Source organism: Crotalus tigris, unplaced genomic scaffold (assembly GCF_016545835.1).
Source record: "Crotalus tigris isolate CLP2741 ecotype Arizona unplaced genomic scaffold, ASM1654583v1 scf7180000024411.593283, whole genome shotgun sequence".
Taxonomy (NCBI): Eukaryota; Metazoa; Chordata; class Lepidosauria; order Squamata; family Viperidae; genus Crotalus; species Crotalus tigris.
The window spans coordinates 339,741-364,316 of NW_024100578.1; the positions used below are offsets into that span (position 1 = coordinate 339,741).

The window sequence follows — 24,576 nt, forward strand, 5'->3', positions numbered from 1 at the left end:
TATCATTCCAGAAAAACTGTCATCCAATCTCTTCTTAAAAAGCTCTAGTGATGGAGCATTCACAACAACTGAAGGGAAGCCTTCAACCTTAGATTCTAGTTTTGCTTTGAGACTGAATATCTGTTTTTTTAATATAAGGATTAAGCCCAATTGCCACTACACCCTGATACATTTTTCTTGAAGAGTATTGTTTGCTTATTTGTTGCTCTGTTACCTATAACTCCTTTAAGAAACTCAAAAAAAAATTTATTCCTGTATTTAATTATTTAGGAGGGCAGGGTCTGCTTCTTTCCAAGAACTGCTAGAGAACAAGATTGAAATCATCCATCAAGGTAGGCCTGGCCAGAAAACAGACACCCAAGGATTTCAGGAATAGTACTTATTGCTGGAGGGCATCATAGTAACAGACTTTTAAAAGATGTCAGAGTTTCTCTCTACTTCATCTTATGCCAAACAGAATCAAGGTGGGGGGTTATTTGGAACTTCTTTCTCATGCTATCTACTTTTTCAGGATTAAGTTGTATTCTTTTTCCCTTAACGATCCATTCCTATTTTTATCAAGGTACACATATTGTCTTTAGTAGGTCTACTCATTTTAAAAGGCCAGTTTGGTGTAGCGGTTAAAGACCCTGAGTTAGAAGGATGAAATCATGAGTTCTTGGTTAGGAACAAGACAGCTGGATGACTTGGAGCCAGTCATTCTCCCTTAGTCCTAGGAAAGAAGCAATACCAAACCACTTCTGAATCTTGCCAAGAAACTGCCCAGATTTGTCTAAGCATTCACTAGGACTCAACATTGAATTGAAGGTACACCCACACCCACACATTTTATAACATTGCCTCATGAAGAAGCTGCCAGGCTGTTTTGATAAGCAACAGGAAGATACTGGGCTCAACTGAGGTATAAAACATTTCTTCCTAACTAACTAACATTTTCAAAGCATGCACAGTCCTATTATTCTAATTTATTAGTTAGTTAAAGCATTTGGATCCTCAGGATCATATACAGTTCTTGTTTTCAACTTACTATTTAAACAGATACAACACAAAATGAAGGAAGAAAGAAACCCTAGTATTTGATTCTTAATCAAATGTGGCACATAATATAGTAATAATCTATACAGTTCTTTTTTCCCTGCGTACACCCACACACCCACAATCACACACAATCTTATTTTCAAGATTTTGTGAGGCAAACTAGGTTTAGCCAAGGATACCTAGTAATATGGCTAAGTATTGTAACGTATGTGTTTCATAAAGTCTGCTAACCCTTCCAATCACACTTCATTCACTCTGACCAAGGTGTGCCCAAAACAAACAAACAAAAGTTATGTTTCAAACTTGAAAAAAACCTCAACAAAATCTGAAATGTTCCACATGGAAAAGAACCAGAAAAGCAATTCTAGTGATGCTTTTCACTTTCAAAGTCAGACATGATATAGGGCCAGGTTTTTGGTGGAACCACCCTCCCCAGAAGGTATTTGCCTCTTTCATTAGATCAGATAGAGTAGGTACATTCCAGATCTCTGCCCAGAAATGTTGCCATCTATTGGATTTTAGAAGTGTACCTTTTCTGTAGCAGCCTCTGCTCTGTGGAACACCTTTTCTTTAGAAGGGAATATTTGTAGCTCAGGGTTCAGTTATTGGGTCCTTGGTGCCCTCTGTGCTTGGTGGTTTTCTTATAGAAATATTTCATTACCAAACTACGTAACGTCATTAGCACTGCAAGAAACGTCTTGCCAGAAAACCACCAAGCTCAAAGCATACCAAGAACCCCACCTTCTCCTTGAGATCCAACAGGCCTTGACTCTTTTAACCTTGGCACTTCTCCCAACCACGGGAATAGGGAGAGGCTGGAGCCTGAAGATGATGGTGTTGGCTGTACTGGAGAAGCATAGTTGTGATGCCATGTTCTGGGTATTGCTTTTCTTATTTTTATGGAAGTTTGGCTTTGTGAGCCACTCAGAGTTGTTGCTGGCTATATGTCCTTTAAATAAATTAATAACATACACGTGGAACAAGCCCTTTGCTCATTCACTTTGCAGCCCAGATCAACCAGATTTGGATTCAATAGCAATTCATGCAGCCAACTTTCAGAAAGATTGCTACAATCATTATCATTATCATCATCATCATGCAATGAATTGGGCAACCTGCCCATCATATTAACTTAAAAACTGCTATCAGAAAATCTCCAGATTCTTAATAAAGAAAACAGAGTTAATTTTTGGGGTAAATATTTTATTAGGTTTTATAAAGGTAAAGGGGAAATGGGGTCAATAAGGGTATAACAAGGGGTGACAGACAAAAAAGGCCAGACCGGGGGAAGGGATAAGTACAATAGTGGGGTTGTCTCCCACAATAAGTCAATTTTAATTTTTTAAATATGTTTAAAAGCCAACACACTAAGCTAGACAAAGAAAGCAGATTGTCCAGCCAGCAGTTAACTTACAGAAGCCAGCTAATTAAGCCAGCAGTCAATTAGCAGCAGACATAAATTTAAGTACTATTTCCATTTCACTTGTTTGCTGTTGTTTTGTCTTCAAAAAGTTTTTAAACATAATTTTTAAGCCAAGTGCTGTCTACAGGCTGTTTAACTATAACTCTTATAATAAATGAATTGAACATGATCATACAGTATGAGACCAAAGTCTGCATGTAAGCTCTGAACAGGATAAAAATCATGGAAGCACCCACTCATTCTGTCCCCACCCCCGGAGGTGAGTCAGTGGAAGTTAACAGGATGAGGTATGTATCAATAGTTCACCAGAATACAGTTTTGAAATTTTAGCTATACCATGGAAATCTAAGCATCAACATGGCACAAGAGAATGTCTAAAGTGCATGCACAACCCAAAATTCAGCAAACAACGCAAACCAACTTATGGGCTTTGCAGTTTTAAATGCCCTCTGCAAACTTAGCATCAGAATTGAAGAGCAACAAAAGGCCCATATCAGAATGATCAATCTGCCCTAACCAACATTATATTGAAGTCTTTACAGGTACAAACTCAACACATTAGCAATACATGTGTGTAAAGCACTGTACTACACAATCAATTTTATTGATTGCCAAGTGTAAAGGAATGTAGGTCACAGGAATGGGGCTGAGAATGGGAGGAAGGTTGCCAATGAAGTGGTAGCAGCTAAATCCCACTTCAGTTTAGGTCAGTGGTTCTCAACCTTTCTAATGCCACGACCCCATAATACAGTTCCCCATGTTGTGGTGACCCCCAACCACTTATACATCACCGAGTGCCAGGGGCGTGGCCAAAGAAAAGGGAGAAAAATGGCAGACAGCCTTGTTTGGCAACCCCCGTGAAATGATCGTTCGACCCCAAATGGGGTCCCGACCCACAGGTTGAGAACCACTGGTTTAGGTGATGCCATGATTAGACAGTGGCCAGTTTGCATAAATTAGCTGGGCTACAGGAGTCTTTATTCATTGTGGGCATTATGGATGGTGCTGCAGGAACCAGAAAGATATCTAGTTAAACCACATTTAATGCTCATTTCAGATGTCATGAGACATAAATGAACCATGACCCATTATAATTTGCTTAGTTGACTTAGCACCTGAGAAGATTCAAGTATCTGAGGAACAGCACCCTTTATATCTGTTCACATCTGAGCGGAAGATAGGTGGCTGCCAATTGTCTAGAGAATGAAATAAAGTTTTCTCTCAGGTCCTCATCAGCACTAACACAGAAAGTGTAGAAGACAGATTCACCTTAAGGAAAATGATTTGCTCCAAAAAAGTTAGTGTCCAATTCTGATTTTGCCATTTTATCATGTTGCTGCCATGGAGAACATCTTCAAATGCTAAGCATCCTTAGCACTGCCTGCTCAATCCAGGAGTGGTTCTACCTTCCCTGGTCCACCATTACTGACCAACTGATGAACTGCATCTGTCTTTACTCTGGCAGTGAGCTAAGCTTGCGACCTCAAAACAAGAATGACATGTTTGAGTCCAAAAAGAAGAAACCTGGGACAAAAATGGGGCCCTGGATGCTACTGATTGCAAAGCATGACTGGCTGTTTGTCATCCATGGATTTCAACAGTCACAAAACTCTAATGTCAGGATTTGCTGTCCTTGACTTCCAATTTCCCCTGAAATCCATCCCCTCATAATTTCTAAAAAGCAACCATTGGTACAACTAATATAATCATAAAACCAATATGTCTCTATATTTGCAAGCAACATACAACTGTGCAGTTTGTCTGACTTACGAATTTAATTTAGAAAAGCTGTTTAAAATTACATTATATTAATCAAATATTTTTTGTGTTAGAGAAATTATAATTAAATCATTGCATCTCTGGTTGAAATGCCCATTTAATCATTTATCTTGGCCAAATATTTTTTTAGGAAATTGAAAAAAAATGTGTCCATATTTTCCAGTTCCTATAAATTGTTGTATTCCTATAAATTATTAATTATATAAATAAACTATACATTAATTCAACCGTGTCTGCCTCCTGACAGATTTAAATCACAAAATTCAAACACATCTTTCTTTGAATCAATGGTTAACATGTAGGAAATATTATTGACTGAAAATGAATACAGAAGCAATAGTTTTTGAGAAAACCATTAATTAAATAGTTTCATTCAAGTCCATTGCCTATATTTTGTAACAGAAACATTATTTTGTTCACTGACCATTAAATTCAGTAGAACAAAAGATAATTAACTCCCAACCTTAATTATTACAGGCAACCCTTTGTGGGTGAAGCTTACACATGATGTAGCAAAAGTTTTCTATTTTTAGAGAGATAGACATATTCTGATTACTGACAAATAATGGAAATAAAAATTATTGGCATGCTCTGGAAATTTAGACTTAAAAGCATAATCAACTATAGTGAATGTCACTGTAAAACTTTAAGTACAGAGGAACAAAAGATTTCTATACCACCAGAGTCATAGTGGCAGTGTCAAGTTTCACAAGGAGTTTTCCAAAACAGATGTGGGGAAAACATTAAATCAAACTAAAGTTCCCCTGAATTTGGGAATTGTAATCTGATACAAATATAAAGCTAATACAAGAAGTAAAATTTGATAATTATAAATATGTTGTGAGAGAAAGCAAGAATTCCTCTTGGCCTTCTATCTCTAAGCTCTTTTGCCTTAACTGATCTAGACTGATCTAGCCCAGTGATGGCGAACCTTTTAGAGACCGAGTGCCCAAACTGCAACACAAAACCCACTTACGCATCATCGAGTGCCGGGTGGCCATTGACTGGGTGAGGCCCATTGGCTGAGTGTGCCCCATTGGGTGGGCATGGCTGCAGTGGTAATGGCAGACTGGGTGGGACTAAAAAGTTCAATCAATCAATTCCAACTTTGCAAGATCTTTTTTTTTTCCCACAAGAAGTTGAAATTGACTGATTTATTGAACCTTTTTTTTTCACACGGCGGCAGAAGCCTAAAGCGAAAAGGTTTTATAAAACCCAGCTGAAGGCCTAGGACTGGGGCGACGGTGCGCGTGCCCACAGAGAGGGCTCTGAGTGCCGCTTCTGGCACCCGTGCCATAGGTTCGTTACCACTGATCTAGCCTGAAATAAAGGTCGCATCACTGGAAATTTGGGGTAACTGTTTCCCCAAAAAAATTGAAGTTGTCAACAGTATTAATGAGTCAATTCATCAAGATTGTGGTATAGTTTAGCCAGTAGGTAAAAATATTTATCCAGAGATTGGATTCAGAGTTACTCCTGAAAGTGCTGCCTTTCGATAATCTGAAGGATATTTCTCAAAAATTTTGTTTGAATTCTTTCTAAGGTAATCTTGCTGTTAAATGCTTCTAATTGAGCCTCATATAACAATTGTGCTCGGACTCTGACTGCAAACAGAGTAGCACGAGATAACTGTGCTCCTCTGACAAAATAAGACGTTTCAACAGCTGAGGCACATCTCTGTACATTAAGAGATATATAATCCAGATGGCTATTCTGCTTCCTAAAGCTTGAAAAATCATCCCAAAATGTTTTATTTAAAGATCTTTAACCTGCTCAATTGACTGCTTCCCTAAGGTCCAGCTTCTCTATTTGAGGTATTTGGAAAAAAAATTACAATCTTGGTCTTAGAATAATTTATTATTAATTTCACCTCAGTACTATATTGCATAAGTGATAAACTTTAAAGCCAATGGAACTCAATAACAGAATTACTACATCATCAGTATATAGTAAATTGATATGTCAATGGGCTAATCTGGCAGGATGAAAAGAGTTACTTAAGAGAAGAATCTATGAGTTTATATAATAAACAATACACATTCCTGTCTAACTGCCCTCCTGACTGATATTTTCCTAATGATATGTCCTTGGGTTACTGCACCTTCAACCTAATATTTTCATGAATTTCAATGAGCAGCAGAAACATACATTTGTCTATATTGTGTATTTAAATTTATACTGCAGTTTAGATTTAGACACTGTGTTGAAAGCTGACCTGAAGTCAATATATGATGCATGAAGGGAATTTGTGGAGATATATAGCGGCCTAAATAAACCCAGCTGGTCCACCTATATTCTAGCCTTGCACTACAACTAGGACCCCAGTGCCACCCTTGCCGCACTCTGCAAGTCCTGCCACACCTATTGGACCAACATTTCCTTCCCTCTGTTGACAAGGCATCCCCAGTCTAACCCTATGCAAGGCAGCTGATGGCCCGACCAGGTGAAGCATGTGTGGTTTTCCAAATACTACACACCATACATGCTATGCTTTAGAAGGGATCGGAAAGCTTTGCATTATGGCGCTGAAGTGGCTGGTCACAGTGCAGGGCTTGAGGTAGCATTCTTTCTGGTGGTGGTACCACCAGGGCTGAAGTAGAAGTCCAGGGGCAATGGCGGCTAGAAGACTGCTAAAGGCACTGCTCCTCTACTTCAGCCTCAGCACCATGGCCACAGAAAAATAGGACAGCCCAAAGGAGAGAGATGGGGGAGGGAGACAGATTGATGGTGGGGAGTTGTAAGAGGAGGCAAAATAAGAAGTTTCTTACCTTACTGAGATCGGAGAGGGACCAAGCTGGAAATAGCTTGGATTGGGGTTGGTCCTTGCCTAACAGCCATTAACAATGATAACAAAGATTGCTGTATTGTCATCATTAAGCAATACAGTCATATGTCATTGCGTTTTACGACCATTTTGCTTAGTGATGGAGATTCTGGTCCCAATTACTGTTGTAACTCAAGGACTACTTGTAGTTTTAGGAGTTGTTCTATATCGGGGATTGAGGCTTTTCCAGACATTATCAATTAATAAAATTTAGATCAGTTCTGGTTATAGCAGCAATCATTTTCCTTGGACTGATTTGTGATCTTGGTGAGTACTTTTCATTTTTCCTTGCCTTAATTTGCCCCAACACTTCTTATCATGATTACTGCCGTTCACTAGTTCTCCTGCATTAATTCTGCAGCTAGATTACATCTGGTACAACTTTCTAGTTTGCCCACACCGTATCAGTCACAAGATTATATACAGCAGAATTAATAACATCCCCATGTTATTTAATATTTGTTATTTGATTTATACCCCGCTCTATATATTTACAACTATAAACTATACAATAAATATATAAGCAGAAAATATTCATAAAATACAGTTAAAATTATAAATACAGAAAAAATCCTGAAGTAATTCTTTTAAAAAGTGCTAGTGGGAAAGATATTCTTTAATTCTTTTCTAGACAGAGGATGATCAAACACAATACATTTCCTAAAGAAATGTATTCTTTAGTTTGAGACCAACTTAGAAAAAACTGTCTCCCAAAGAATAAGTTATAATTTATTTTTGAAATTCCTAAACATCATATACCTTGTTAAGTTCTTCTATTCGTCTGATAAGATATGGATTGCTTGAAGAATTTTCAAAATAAACATAATCTGTAAAAAAAGAAATAAATTTAAAATTCCTCAAAAAGCAGTATTACAGCAACAAAATCAAACGGTCCATGTTAAAGATCAAGCACGCACTGCTTTTATTTCTACAGTGAAAGCATGTGGCCTTATTTTATTTCAAAAATGTATAGTTTATAAATAAATTATCTTCTTACCTCCCAGGCCTAACCTAAGGAAAACATCATTAATTTTTCTATCAGCAATGACTGGCATTCCATTAAAATATCTAATTTCAAAAATTTTGTTCGCATATTACATCAATTCTCAAAATAGTTATTTTTGTAACAATTCAGTTAATTAATCAGACACTAACAAATGTATTACATGAAAGCCATAAAACTAGGCAGGTGTATAATGGCTTTCTACCAAATAAGACCTGAAAATGGCCATTTCTAACCAACTTATAAATTTAGAGGTTCACAAAGAAACAGATTGTTACACAGCACAAAATTGACTTTCATGTTAAAAATCTCTAATATATTAGCCTTCCATAACAGATTCTTCAGCAGTGTTTCAAACATTAGTACAATAAACTTTCACCATAAGATAAACCATTATTTAACCACTTATTGGAGGAAGAGGCGTCTGCTAAAGCAAAATAGTTTATCAAATGCAACTGAGGTTTTATGCATGTATATATGCACAAAACAGGGCTGCAGTGTTTTATTCACATATATTTTCCACATGTGTAAAACGCCAAGTAAGATTTTATGCATGGACAGAAGCATACACTGCTTGCATCTGAAATTTGTTAAAGCAAAACATGTTAAATTAAGGGTTAATCATATACTGTACGCTTACTCTTTTAAAATCCAAATTATTGTTGCTTAAGAAATCCTTCTTTCCATCAATGTGAATTATACAGGCCTTTATTTTAATAATTAAGTACATTTTTGCAAGAGCTTCAGAAACCATCATGTTTTTGATCAAGACTATAGCCATTCCAATAAGGCTTTTTTTATATAAAAAGTTTTTTATTTGTAATACAATTAAAACAAAAATGGACAAGCGTTGACACTCCAGAGTAAGTATTTCAAATAGTTTGTTTCTCGTGGTACAAAAAGATAATACACCATTCTTAACTTCTATATAAGCCTCATCCTTCTATGTAATACAATTAAATATACAATTATATGTACAGTTATATATTCATTTCAATCTTATCATTAACTTGAGATCCGAGCAGTTCTCCTTAATTCATACCAACTGTAAAATTTGTCCCAGATTTCAAAGTATTCGAGTTCTGTCTTGTCCTTCATAATCATTGTAAGCCTGTCCATCTCAGCACATGAAAGGATTTTATACAGGATCTCTTCTTCCGTTGGAACTCTCTTATTCCTCCAATTTTGAGCAAAGACCAGTCTAGAAGCCGTTAGAATGTGTAACATTAAATAAAGAACACCTTTATCGTACTTTTGAGTGGTTATACCTAATAGGAAAAGTTCTGGTTTTGGCTCCACCGCTCGCTCTAAAACAGTGGTTCTCAACCTTTCTAATGCCACGACCCCATAATACAGTTCCCCATGTTGTGGTGACCCCCAACCACTTATACATCACCGGGTGCCAGGGGCGTGGCCACAGAAAAGGGGGGAAAAATGGTGGACAGCCTTGTTTGGCGACCCCTGTGAAATGCTCGTTCGACCCCAAATGGGGTCCCGACCCACAGGTTGAGAACCACTGCTCTAATATTTCTTCCAACCATTCTTTGATCCTATTCCAAAAATCACGAGCTCGCGTGCACTCCCACCACATATGATAGTATGTTCCAATTGTCAGATTACATTTCCAACATTTAGAGGAGACATTAGGACACATTTTAGCTAATCTTATGGGTGGGAGATGCCATCTATAGAACATTTTATAGAGGTTTTCTTTGTAAGAGGTGGCCAAAGTAAGCTTTTTGTTTCTTGCCCATAGTTCTTGCCAGATATGCAGATCAAAATTAAGACCAAAATCCTTGCTCCATTTTAACATAGTCACTTTTACTTGTTCCTCATACATTGCCAGATCTAACAAATAGTGGTATAATTTTTTAATCATTTTATCCTCCGATCCCAATATTATTTTATCCAATTCTATTGGTTCTAATTTAACGCCTAACTCTTTTTTATCTTTCCAATATCTTGCCTGCAGTTGCAGGTATGCCCACCATTCTAATTCTATCTCTTCATCCTGGAGGGTTTTCCTGGATTTCAATTCTCCTCTTTCATCTAAAATATTTTTATATGTTATGATCTTATCTAATTGGGTAAATTTTGGGTGTACATATATTTCTAACTGTGAGATCCAACTAGGTACTTGGGTATAAATTGGTTGCCAAATTTTTATCCATACATCGATAAGAGCTTGTCTAATATAGTGTCTTTGAAAATATTTATGTATTTTATATTTATGATCCCATAATATAGAATGCCATCCTATTTGTAGGTCATGGCCCTCCAGACATAGTAGTCTCCTGTTCTTTAATAATATCCAATCTCTTACCCATACTAGTGCTATAGCCTGGTAGTATTTCTCCAAGTCTGGAAGGCCAAATCCAAATTCAATAAGGCTTTTTTTATTGAGCAGCATATATTATAAATAACCACAGAGTTGTGAAGTATCTTGGAAACAATCTATTCAGCCTCCATAATGTACATGAATGAATCTTACAACTATAAGATAGCTGATAAATGCCTCTCCAAATTCTGCTTTAATAATTGCTTTCTTAAATAACTGTAGCAAAGGAGAACCATCAACTCCCAAATCAGTCAGTTCCATTGTTGATTATCCTTGGAAAGATTATCTCAAAATTTTGTCAAAATCTGCTTCTTTTCAATTTCGACAACTGATTTGTCTTTCTTTCTAGAGCAAAAGATAGTAATTCTCTTTTATCTTCTATATCAAAGGTCCAGAGAAGAGAGCAGCTTCCAAATTGGTGCACACATATGCACGCAAATGGCACTAGCGGCCCCATTCGCGCAAGCGCAAATGGGCCATGCACACCTGCCCGGTGCTAGTGGCCCCATTCACGCATGCACAAACGGGCCTCACACATTCACCCCGCGCTGGCTGCCCCGTTTGTGCACACACACATGCACAAACGGGGATACGGGGGTTAGCATGAGGGGAATGCACATGCACGTGCATGTGCACTGGCCAGCCATTTCCACGGCCTGCTGGCCAAGAGGCCACAGCCCGGTAGTGAGCCACGGCCCTTAGGTTGGGGACCCCTGTTCTACTGTATATGACAAGATTAATTAATTAAAGTCCAATTTTATGTACCCCTCTCTCTTTTAATCTTCAAATTAAAGTGTAGAGCTGGATAGTGCTTAAATTCAAAAGAAAAAAGATAGTTTGAAGTGAGGTGTAGAACATATCACTTCTCTACAGCTCCTTAAAACAGCTCTGCCACAGCTGGCATTCAGTCTTGGTGGGGGAGTTTAAATTAGCAAAGTAACAATAAGGAAGATATTAAGAAATGCTTGCAATGCCTTATGAGAACTACCGTCAGGACTGCAGAATACATAACCTAAATCAGTGTAATCCCATCCAAGGATTTTTAGCCATGTTGAGGGAGGTTATAGATCAATTGTAAGTTGCAATCCAATTTATCTGAAAAGTCACTTACTATGGGAGACTAAAATAATTAACAGTTTCTAGGGAGAGTTCAGTAGGACTACTTTCAGTAAGATTGTTTGGAAGAGGCCTGAAAAGAGATTTGTAGGCCACTATATAGATATCTATCCAGAGTAATCAATAAATTACGATTGTGCAATGGAACTTTAAAAACTTAATAAAATTAGGACTCATTTCAATTTCGAACATACTTGTTCACAAAAAAGCTCCCATAACTTCAAGGGAATTTTCTTGGATGGGACTGCATCCACAATATATTACTAAAAAAAACCTCTGCAGTATTGTACTCATGATACCAATGCATCCAATCAAGCTGCCTAGAAAAAAATGTCTTTCTTTCAATGTATAATTATTTATATTTTTGTTCAGTATGAATATTACTGCACTAATGAATTTTCAAGTTGCGAACTTTTACAATTACAAACTTGTCTGAACATGAAAGTGGAAAAGACCGTTGGAGAAGGAAGCAAAGGGTCAGCTTCCAGAACAAGAAATATGTATGCTGTGTGCCAGAAACCAACCCCGCCCACTCTCATCCACCATGGTTTTTATATGGTTGTTTTAATATTGTAAGGTGCCCAGAGTTACCTATCAGTTGGGCAGCTATATAAATTTGTTTAATAAATAAATATTTAGAAGACGCATGCCCTTCATGTGGAATATGAGACTGCTTTTTCTAAGATATTAATAGTCATTTACAGTTCTTACTAAACATTTGTATGTTAATTAATCATGCAGTAGCTGATGAAGGAAGGAAGGAAGGAAGGAAGGAAGGAAGGAAGGAAGGAAGGAAGGAAGGAAGGAAGGAAGGAAGGAAGGAAGGAAGGAAGGAAGGAAGGAAGGAAGGAAGGAAGGAAGGAAATATGGATTTGACTGTGAAGCTAAGCTGACAATTCTGAATTATTTTCATTATTTCACAACTCTAATCATTTCTGCATTTTCAGGAGAGCTCAATTAAGTACCCTTTATGATACAACTATTTATTAGGATGGCTCTACAAGACATCATGGTCTTCAACACGCCTGAAAATTTTTGGCACCCACTACATTTATATTCATTCATTCATTTTTATTTAATCTTAAAATAGTGGGAGTCTACTGTAGAATGCTAGATAAGTTACCGGTCTCAGATATACACTGCATTTTTCACATTACTGTGTTACCTACAGACCAAAGGGGGCATTAATATAAATAAAACAGTGGTTAACTGCAGTCCAGTTCTGTTCAAAATTGTGTTCCAACCACCATAAAAATCACAGGCAATTGTGTGGGTAGAAAATCCTGGAAAGCTACTTCATGTAGTGGACAGCAACCTTACCATTTTGCCTTTTGGTGCATATGGTTTTTTATTTATCAGCTTGTATGCTACCACAATCAACAAAATAACTCTAGGTCATTACTGGATGAAATATCATAACACGGTCTCAATATTCCAAGCATGCCCACAAATGTAGGAAAGACTCCTGTTCCACATGTTCTCTTAAGCTCAATGTCCTTACTCACTAGTAAGTGGTGCAAAGGATTAAAATTATAATTTCACTTCATTTCCTAGATGCCACCCTTTGACGATATAGCCAACCTGGACAACTTACAAAGTGAGAGCATACAAAACACTTCATTTGGAAAAGTTATATTCAGGAACTTTGAACAAAGGTCTGATTCTGAATATGAATCTATTGCTTTCTATAATTTGGAGATTTCAATTCAATTCACAGCTATTCCAAACTCTAGATAAAATGCTCAAAATTCCATTTCACATTCAAAGTAATAGTTCCATTTTATGAAATTTCACACACCAAAATTATTTGTACACCCCATTAAATAGCACGAACTACATACTGGCCTAGTTAGACAACACACACTTTTACAAATAGAAAGCACGAGAACACTTTTGGGCAGCAATATGCGCTACAAACTAATACATTGTTCAAAATTTGGCCAAGTAATGATTCTAATTCTTTGTTCTTACTGACATGAAATACATTATCCAATTGCCCAAAGCAATAATCTAACAGCAAGCATTAAACAGCCATATTACCTCCTCCTTTCCATTCTCCCACACCTTAAAGAAGCTTGACGCATGATTGTAGGCCTCCTGGTGCATCAAAAGATAAAAAGTGCAGGAGTAAAAAGCTCCTTAGGATGGAGAACAAAAAGCATTTATTTTCCAGGATTGGGAAAAGTCTTACAACAGTGATGGCGAACCTTTTAGAGACCCAGTGCCCAAACTGCAACCCAAAACCCCTTATGCATCGTCGAGTGCCGGATAGGTGTGGCCCATTGGGTGGGCATGGCTGTAGTGGTAACGGCAGACTGGGTGGGACTAAAAAGTTCAATCAATCAATTCCAACTTTGCAAGATATTTTTTTTCCGCGCAAGAAGTTGAAATTGACTGATTGAACCTTTTTTTTTTTTTTTTTTGCATATGACGGCAGAGGCCTAAAATGAAAAGGTTTTATAAAACCCAGCTAAAGGCCTAGGACTGGGGCGACGGCACACATGCCCAGAGAGGGCTCTGAGTGCCGCCTCTGGCACCCGTGCCATAGGTTCGCCACCACTGTCTTACAACATCCTTCTTACAGCTCTTAGGAGAAAGAAAAATTGTATACTGTTTTCCTTTATTCAGAGAAGACAACAAAAAATATTTGTATTTCATGTGGATAGGTATAAATTATTTTACTTCAGTCCAATTCTAAACTGAATTCAGTTTTAATTCAGAGGAGAGAAGCCACCTAAATCATCTAAAGCTAAGATAAGGCTAAGTTAAATTAAACATATTATTTTACTGTGACAAACTCATTTTTATGACATTCCTAAATAAGGACATGTATTGCTATATAAAATATCTTGTAAGTGCACATTACATCACCAAAGTCCATTTTTATTCTAATCTGAAATTCTAAGCTAATGAAAATATGAAAAAAAATTACATAGGGCACAATGCTGAACTGAACTAGTAGTAAAACTTTTATTTCCAAGTCCTTCCTTTAGATATTTATAAAATAAAGCATTATTTCCATTAGGAAACAATCAAACATTCTTTACTGCAATTAGATGTAATATTACTTACTAAAACACTGTACTAAAACATATAGATGAATTTTATGAAGATGCGCAAAAATACAACATATAAAAACAAAGAAGATACTGGCATTCTCAGATCTCAGAATAAGATATAAAAATTATAAATTAACACTCAGTGAATAAAGTGATGATTAGCAAAACACAGTATCTGGTGAAACATGCTGGGTTTGATTAACTTAGAAAGTTGCTGAAAAGGACCAGAGCAACAGCAGAAGTGTTAATAAACTGGGCAAACGCTGAAGCATGCGCATGGCCACTTAGCAACACTACCAAACACTACAGAGATACTATTAATTGTCCACAACAACAATCTCCACACATGTGAACTGTGTTAATCACAATAGTGTATCATCTTGGAGAGTGGGATGAGGAAAGACAAGTAAAATTGTGGTTGGAAGGATCAAATTGTCATACATTATATTATAGCTAGTAAAATTGCCACAGGAATTAAAACAATGAAACTTTTCCATATACAACAAATACTATTTTTATTTATTTATAAAATATATGTCTACAAGTTTTGCAAAAAAGTAATTCTGGGCAGCCTTTACATTTCATCAAGCCTGAAAGAGAGAATTAGGTGAAAGAAGAAAAAATAATACAACGTAGAGATGAAAATTCACTGTCAGCTAAGAAGGGTTATGGACACATTTCTTCCTAAAGTAACTCAATTATCATATATTCCCATTGCTATCTTGGGACAATGCTGCATGAATTTGCTTCATCATCCTTCAGATATAATTTATGAAACTTATGCAAATAAAAACAAATTTCGGCCAAACTGGATTTAAAGCCACAACCTTAACACATTTATTAGGGAATACTTTCATTTTAAATTTATTAGGTTTAATTCTAATAAAGCATGGATGGGAATATGAGTATGTTGTGAGAAAAGCTTGATCAAACAAAACCTGTATGGGGTGGATATAAAGTAATTTGTTACACTTTCTTTTATTTTGTTTCTCTGTATTACAATCTCTACCTTCAAATGCAATATGAATTGTTTTGCAGTTCCCACTGATGGTTATGATAGACACTGGAGGTTTAGCAGACTTAGTGTAATTTCATGCCTTCCAGAATTTTAGATTACAATTCCTACCATTTTTTTGTCACTGGTTATACAGGCAGAAACTTTTGGAAATTAAAGTTAATGACTTTCCCATTTTTTTTCTTTTCAACCTGTACATTTGAAATGCTGTTCAGCAACAGGGGAAAGGCAGCTGTCAGAGTAGTGTGTTGATTGGCTTCATGTCATAAAGAAAGCCAATCAGCACGCTATTCCAACAAATTTTACTAAAAGCAGGAAGAACCTGTTGGTCTTGAGCTAGTCTACATATAACCATAAAAGGAGTGACAGTAATCCCATGTCAAGCTCATCACCAAAGCGTGACACATCTCTGGCCAGATCTGGCATCATGGATGCTTGTGCTGCTACTTCTTTTCTTTTTAATTTTAGGAACAAATATGATGTCTAATTGTCACCAACAGCAGAATGTGCTAAATTTGTGCTTGAGATGAAACACCACAAATTGTACTGGAGATTCCTTTAATGGAATGTTTAAATGGACAGGGAAAACATCAGAAGTACCCATAACGTTTCCCCAGAAAGAAAAGGATCTCAGAACATATGGCAATGCTGCTAAATTCTGTTACGTCTGTCCTGATCCTCAGTATCTATCTTGAGTAAAAAAAAAAAAAAAAAAAAACAGGAATCCATCTGTTGGATCTACAAAATTGATTTCTCCAATCCCAGATTCAAGAATTAAACTATAGTTTCACTGTACTCCTGCATTGCTTCTGTTTCCTCAAGACAGTTCTTTCATTCACCTCTTCCATTTCTTCGTATTGCTTTGGTTCCAATTTACTATTACTTTCTATTGTCATTATTTGAGGATGTAGCTATGGCCTGAACAGATGGACCTATTTCTCTTTGCCTTGTAGGTGAATATTGATGGTATGTTTTTTTCAACAGGCTTTTTTTTTTTAACTAAAGAAAGCAAACCTCCAGCACATAGAGCAAGACTGTACCTGAGAAAAGTCAAGTCCACCTTTCCTTTTTGCTTTAGAAATATTAGTGAGAGGGGCATTTCTTTCAATGTTTTAATTTCTATTGTCCCAATTTGTTTATACAGCTATGTATAAATCATCCTTCAACTGATACTTATAAAAACTTGGGTTTATATTATATTCATAAAATGTAACATTTCTCCACATAATTGCAAAACAGCTATGACCAGAAAAGGCCTTCTCATGATAAACACTGTTTCATATTCAAGTTTTCATTTCCATGGACAAAATATTTCTTTTTGTACAACTTATGGACCAAAAAAGAGTGCATAATAAAGAGTGATGATGATAATCTAAAGCCATTAGAAATAATCAGGGCTTTTTTTCTCATAGAACGGCCAGAACGGAGTTCCGGCACCTTTTTTGGATGGAACCTTATAGAGTAGGCAAGGCGAGTTGTATGACTTGTGTGAGTTCCGGCACTTTTTTTTTTTTTAGAAAAAAAGCACTGGAAATAATCATATACATCTAACCAGAATAAAGACCAGGCTTACAATCTCCTAAAGCCAACAGTATTTAAGTATAATTTTATTCCGGTTCTTGACATTTTCACTGAATAATGTACGAGTAAGAAATGAACAACTCTCACTTTTTGATCAACTAACACAGCAGGTGAAAAATGAAGATATAAGTTCCACATACAAAATGGAATAAAGGAAACAAGGAAGTAAAACATGTACTACTCAATAGTGGCCTCTAGGAAAATACATTAGCACTCAACATAAGCCCTCCATCTTAGCAGAAGATAGGCACTGAACCCCATTAGTATGTTTTCATATATGCAATATATCTGCTACAGAAGTATTTCAGGATCAGAACTAGCTATGAAAAAGGTCCTGAAATAGTACGGAGAAATTCTGAATGTATCATTCTGAAAATCCAGATCAATCCTTGTTTGACTTCTTGTTTTGGGGCCAAATGATATTAGGAATGATATGGAGAGCCCATCGGAAGAAAGATCTATACAATTTTTCTCAGAGGAAATGCTGAACTAATGACTCACTCCAGAAACTTTGATTTATCCATTATTTAAGGCAGCTGATTCTCAAATAAGCTGCTACAGAAAGGTATCTACTTTAAGGTGAAGAACGGCATCTGGGGTAGAGTTGGGCACTCATAGTAATATTTTATTGATTCTTAATTGGATGGCTTCAAGTTGTAATGGATCAGAGAAGGAAACAAAACATTTTTTCTTCTTAGTGTTTTTCCCACAAAGGAATTTCCCACAAGGTCTGCTTTTTTCAGATCAACTGAGGGTTGATCCATTGGTTCATCCATTGCAACAGGCAATCTTACAGCGAGATGAGCAGCAAATAAATTTAGTAAATAAAAAATAAACTTGACCAACTAATTTACTCACTGAGGCTGATGTGGGCTGAAAGAAAGTGACTAGCCCAAAGTCATCCAGCTGGCTTTCATACCTAAAGCGGAATGTGATCTGAACTATTTCTATGGCAGCTAGCAAGTATGATTGCTTAATAGCCTTTTACCTTTATTTTTTTACAACTCACAAACTAACATACCAACATAAGTAATGGTTAGAAGTTCATCCTATTTCCAACTACAGCATACTAGATACTATACAGAAGCCATTAAGATTAGCATTTTGCCATTTATTTTTCATGGAGCCCATCTCAGCTTTCTGGGTAGCAGATTTTATAGATTAATCATGCCCTGATGAAAGAACATTCCATTCTACTATAAATTAGTTTCAACTGAGTTAATAGTATAATAGTTTTTATTTTATTTTTAAAGAAGTCTACTACATTGATAACTTTTATAAGCCATTTCTTCAGCTGTCTGTTGCTGATGGGATGTACTTGCTAGAATTTCAATTCTAATACCCTCTATTTATTTATTTATTTATTTATAAAATGTATTGGCCACTCATCTTACCACAGGGTAACTATTTGTTAGCATGCTTGTTCTATACATCACATTTATATCCTGTCTTTCCTTCTATCAGGAGTTCAAGATAGTACACTGGTTATTCCTTTTCCCTCCAATTTTATGCAGCAGCCTGGTATGAAAGGTAGGAAACAGTCCAAAATAACCCTTCACGTTTTGTAGCTGAATGGAGGTTTGAACCCAAGTCTATCTAGTATTAGGCCAACGCTTAAACTGCTTCATCACTCTGAAGAATGGAACTGACACGCAAATCAACGCGCGAGGGATGCGATACCAAGCACGCTGGGCCCTGCTGCATTATCCGCCCTTCAACGACAGAAGGACCAACTGAGGAAGGCCGCCTGCCTGTTTTCAGAGAGCGTTTCTTCACGGCCGAGGACGCCTGAGAGTTCCCACACTTAAGAAAGAAAGGAAGGGAGGGAAGGAAAGGTTTCCAATCCGAAGCTCACTTCGGATGCGCGGTTTCCCTTCCCGCCCCCCTCCCCAAGCATTAGCCCGGTGACTGCAGTTCCCGAGCGTGGGGTTCCTTTGGGCTTCGCGCGAAGGGGGGGGGAGGTTCCCCTTCATCACCACCACCACCATCTCCTCGCCACGGTGGGTAGTGGCCTCCCTCGTCAGGTTGTCTCGTTGGAACGAACCACGGGGCTGGTTCTCCCGGGGGGGGGGGAACAAGAGGCGGGTGTTAGGCTAAGCTCGGCTTCCAACCTGCACGCCCCTCTCCTTCTTCCTGTTCCTTCCCCCCCCCGATATCTCCGTCCCTTCGCGGCTCGGAGCCAGGCCCTTCTGGCGAATGCAAACTATAGCCCCGGGAGCGTGGCGCGTCCGCCAAGGACCCCCACATACCTCCCACTCGATACATGTTAGCCGCCATGTCTACGCTCTGCGCCCTCCTTGTTCTGTCGCCGCCGCCGCCGCCGGGCTGGGGAAGGGGAGGAGCGTTCAGTTGCTCTCGCTGTGTTGCTACTTTTTACGCCACTCGCCCCCGGGCAAATCAGGGTGCCGGGCGGCTCTGCAGCTTGTCTGGCCAACCCGCTTGGGGGTGGGAATCCGAATAAAGCGCAGGAAGCGAAGGGTTAAAGCAAAGCGGTCGGACCTCCTCGGGAGAGGAAGGGTTAACAGCTTGTTTTTGTGTGTGTGTGTGTGTGTGTTTCTCCCCCCCCCTCGGGAAAGAGGGAGAGAGGAAGCTTTTCTGGGTATCGTGGGGAGGGGAAGGTATAAGAGGCGCATCCTGGGGGTCTTTTTGTGCGTGCAAGCAAGCACGGGCAAGTCAGGGTTTGACCTGCTAGAAAGTGTGTTTACAGGTACCTGCTAAATCGGCAGGGGTGTCAAGATACGAAAAATGGGACTAAGTAGCATAGTTGGCAAAAAAAAAAAAAACCTTAGGAGTTTGAGAGAAAAAGAGAGAGAGAGCACTAGAAGAGCTTTGTGTTGCAAAGTGGACCATAAATCCATGTTGGCTATCATCATATTCTACAGTTTACCTTTTTATTGTTTTTCCCTATTCCATGCTCCAGGACTACTATTGCACATGGGAGCCATTGTAGTTGAACTGTTTTTGTGAACTAACACAAAGACCTATATATATATATATATACACACACACACACACACACACACACATCTAGAAGCACGAAAACACCAGCCTGAAGATGACGAATGAGACTTCGAGACTTCGTCGAAATGTTGCCAAGACGCTTCCAATTTGATGCAGGAGAAAACCCAAATAACCAAAGACCTACATACAAACACCCGCAAAAACCTCAAAACACACACACACACACACACATATACAAAAAACGTGTGTGTGTGTGTTTTCTGAGGTTTTTGCGGGTGTTTGTATGTAGGTCTTTGGTTATTCAGGTTTTTTTCCTGTGTTAAATTGGAAGTGTCTTGGCAATGTTTCGACAAAGTCTCATTCATCATATATATGGTCTGCATCCCTGTCTCTTGCTTGCAAGTATGGGGCAAGGGGGCAAATATGGAGGATGTAAAATTCCAGAGAGAGAGAGAACCAAAGACTGTTTAACTGAACTGAACTGACAATCCTGTTCTTGATCTTCTAAATGTACATTGGGGTTAGAGCTGACCTAATGTAATTCCCAACAATTTCCCAACAAATCTGGAAGATTTAAGACCAGGGTAGAGATACAGTCTATTTATAAGGCATTTTGCAAGGTTGCTGGGTCCTATATTTTTGGATATATACAATGAATCTTTTAAGGAGTATGAACTGCCATCATTACTTTAAGAAATATAAATAGGGTTGATTTTAAAACTAGGGAAAGATCCTAAATTTTGAGCTAGTTATAGCTTTATTTCATTAATTAAGGTCAGTTCTGAAGTGTTAACTACTATATTGGCTAGATCAGTGATGGTGAAACTTTTAGAGACTGAGTGCCCAAAAACTGGCCCAGCCCTGCTCTGACCCCGCTCCAACCCCATCCCGCCTGCCCGCAGGACAACTCATCGCCTCCAAGGCCTGCTGCAGACCTCCCAGCAGCGCCGTGGCAGCCACGCCCTCTGTCCACGCCCCACAGCATCAATTGTGTGCGATGGGGCAAGAGAATCTTGTCTGCGCTGCCTAGCTGCCATGTCCTTGGCTGCACAGCTCCGCATGGGCCACGCTCCAGGGTGACTCTTCTCCAGGAGGGCTACTGGTGAGGAGGGGGTCACGGGGGAGGCAATGCTGGGGCAACGGCACATGTGCCCACAGAGAGGGCTCCAAGTGCCGTCTCTGGCACTCATGCCATAGGTTCACCACCACTGGGCTAGATGGTTGCAGAAGATTTTACATTGTTTATGTGCCCAGTGAATTCAATCTGGCAGGATTGGCACACTTTGAGTTCCTTCAATTAAGCAATGCCACTGATTGGGATCCCAGAGTGTGCATTCTTTGCAGCAGGGCCTGTACTCTGAAATGAGATGCCCTCCCAAGTTTGGAATGGCTCCTGCTATGCTGATGACTCAAAGGCCCTTTACTCAGGCTCTTTGTTTCTTGGTTTTTATTTTCATATTTTTCATGTTTCAGATCATTTATAAACTGCCCAAAGTTGCTGGGAATCAAGTGGCATATGGATTTAATAAATAATAATAATTCAATTCATGCCTCCCTTTCTGGGTTTATCAAAGATCATCAAATATGTTTTTGATATACTGTACTGGATTTAAACAAGGAATGGAGTCTTCTGTATAGTATCTTTAGATTCTGAAAAAAATGATTTAATTTGATTCTGATTAATTTTTTAAAACTAGTGATAATTACCGTAGATATGGAAAGCATATCTACGGTAATTATCACTAGTTTTAAAAAATGCTTTCCATGGGACTTTGTTCAGTGGATTGAGATTTAGTATATGCAAACTTGAGTTATGTGGCATTTAGTAAGGCTATCTGCTTCTGCCTTTGCTATTTGACCTTTTTACCTCTGACCACCATTGTAAGACAGTTTTTAGATATTAAGTGTATTACTTAATAAGTGCAGGGAAAGGATATAAATTGTTTTTATATGCTGATGATATTTTGGCAATTTAGGAACAGTATTCTTATCTCTGCATAATTTTGTAAAGGTAGTACAATGTTTTGGAAAGCATTTTGCTTATAAAATGAATTGGGATAAATATTGTTTACTTCTATTACGTTTTAGTTTAGTTTATTGATTAGCCCATAGACCATATCAAAATACAGAGTTCCAAACACAAATTATTAATAAAATCCTATATAAAAACAATTTAAAATGAAATTGGAGTAAAATACAATAATTTGATATATATATTTGATATATTTGATATATATTTGATATATGAAAGAAGATAAAATTATGTTTCAGTATCACCCCTACAATCTAACCAAATCAATCCCACGTATGCCATTCTCAGCCAAATCATTTTACTCATGTATTAAATGTTGTTTTCAAATTCTGGCTTGCACATAAGGTATACTGTTTTGATATGGGGTTCCCAATGGGTCATTCATTTAATATATGAACCTAAATATAAATAAAGTTGTTTTTTTAAAAAAAAAAAATGGACTTTGTAGTTTTTATGATTATATTCAATATTTGGGATTTCACATACCCTATATGTGAAATAAATATGTTGAATATTTTAGAAAAGATCGAATGAATGGGTACAGATGAGTTAAAATCCCTTGAAGTTTGTGGGGGGAAAATGTTATTTAAATTAACATTATCCCTCATTTGATTTATAGCTCTGAGGTATCCCTATGTTAATACCAAATATTTCCTTCAAATTGATACTTTACTTACAAAATTTGAGATAATGGACCAGGGATTTCTTTAAATTGAGATTACTATTTGTAGAAAATATTTTTAAAAATAACATTTGGCTTATATTTTATTAGCTATCAATATATGTAATGAAATATTATACTTTATGGGTCATGTTGGAAAGCTATGATATATTTCCCTTGTAGGCATGGGAAGATTTTGATATAACATATAGCAGAAAAGGTGTTTTATTTCTAGGAATATAAATTATGACGAATCTTTTGAGGGGGGGCATAGATTATCTTTTGATAAGGAGATTCATTAATATTTAATTCTTGGGGCAAAATTACTCTGAAAATAAGTAGTAAAGCATTTTATTGGAAAATTTGTTTTATTGAAAAATGAGAGCCAGGCAAGAAAGTGAGAGAATGTGAATTCAAGTCCTGTCTTAACCATGAAAGCTGACTTTGGGCCAGTCACTCTCTCTCAATGCAATACACCTTATGGGTTGTTGTGGGAAAATAGGAGGAGGAAAGTGTGTTAGATATGTTCACTATCTTGAGTTATTTGTAAAAATGATAAAGGCAGAATACAAATAAATACATAATTATATTCACTTCCAGCTGAAGTAGAGCCATTAACAAGCATTCTTCGGGTGAAGGAGAATTAAAAGGTAAGCATGTGCCAAACCTGTTAAATAGAATATAATAGAGCTGGAAGGGACCTTGGAGGTCTTCTAGTCCAGCCCCCTGCTCAAGCAGGAGAACCTATAACATCTCAGAAAAGTGACTGTCCAGTCTCTTCTTAAAAATCTCCAGTGATGAAGCACCCATGATTTCTGAAGGCAAGCTGTTCCACTGGTTAATTGTGCTCACTGTTGGGAACTTTCTCCTTAATTCCAGATTGCTTCTCTCTTTGATCAGTTTCCAACCACTGTTTCTTGTCCTGCCCTCTGATGCTTTGGAGAATAGTTTGACCCTCTCTTCTTGACCATCCCAATATACAGTCTCTACTTGTAGCTGATCCCCTGAGTCTGGAAGAAGAAAACAACATAAAGGGAATCATACAGGGTTTGAGGAGTTGAAATGGACTAAGAAGCTGAGAAGAAAGTTGATGTTAGAAATGAAGAAGAAAAGAAAAAAAATAGCTAGTAAGCAAAGATGGACTAGTGAAGATATGCATGTTCCAGAGGGATTCAAGATTACTAAAGGGAAATCACAATAGGAATCATCGAGTAAGAAGGGCAACAGCATAGCATTTATCAAGACTGAAAAGAAACTAAAAACATCAGGAAGTAAATCCAAAAGTTGCTGGCTGTGAGAGGTTGCCAGCTATGTTTAGCTTTAGTTCACTCTGTAGAATTCAATAGCAGAATTTTTAGCAGAATTGGTAACATTATCAGCAGGATTAATCAGAGCTCACCCTTGAAGATTATTTAGGTTATACAGTAGTGTACTATATTCTAAGCTCCTTTGAAGACAAATACAGGAAGCAAGGGAGAACTATAGGATTATTGATATGCATTTACTGACTTCTGCTTTCTTACTTTATCATTATTTTATTTTAAAAAATGATGAAAAAGATGGGAGGGAAAACTTGGCATAGTGTATTTTCTTCATTAATAAGCCATAAATCAGTGATGTCAGTTAATAATGCATCAATATAATAGTTATTCCATCCAGGCCATATTTTATTATTTTGTTAAGACTTATTAATATCACAATTGTCTTTGCTGACAGTTTTGTGGATTCACTATATCTTCAGTATTC

At 37.5% G+C, this 24,576-nt stretch overlaps 1 protein-coding gene across 1 annotated transcript in view; it reads right to left on the reverse strand.

Moving 5' to 3' along the window:
- MTA3 (metastasis associated 1 family member 3) overlaps positions 1-19,569 on the reverse strand; it is a 144,547-nt gene extending 124,978 nt beyond the window's left edge. Inside the window, exons 1-2 of the mRNA XM_039329735.1 lie at positions 19,426-19,569; positions 7,824-7,891 (exon numbers count right to left, since the gene is read on the reverse strand). Coding sequence (XP_039185669.1) covers positions 7,824-7,891; positions 19,426-19,453 — 96 coding nt within the window. The 5' untranslated portion in view covers positions 19,454-19,569. The remainder of the gene's footprint in view (positions 1-7,823; positions 7,892-19,425) is intronic.
- Positions 19,570-24,576: the final 5,007 nt, after the last annotated feature.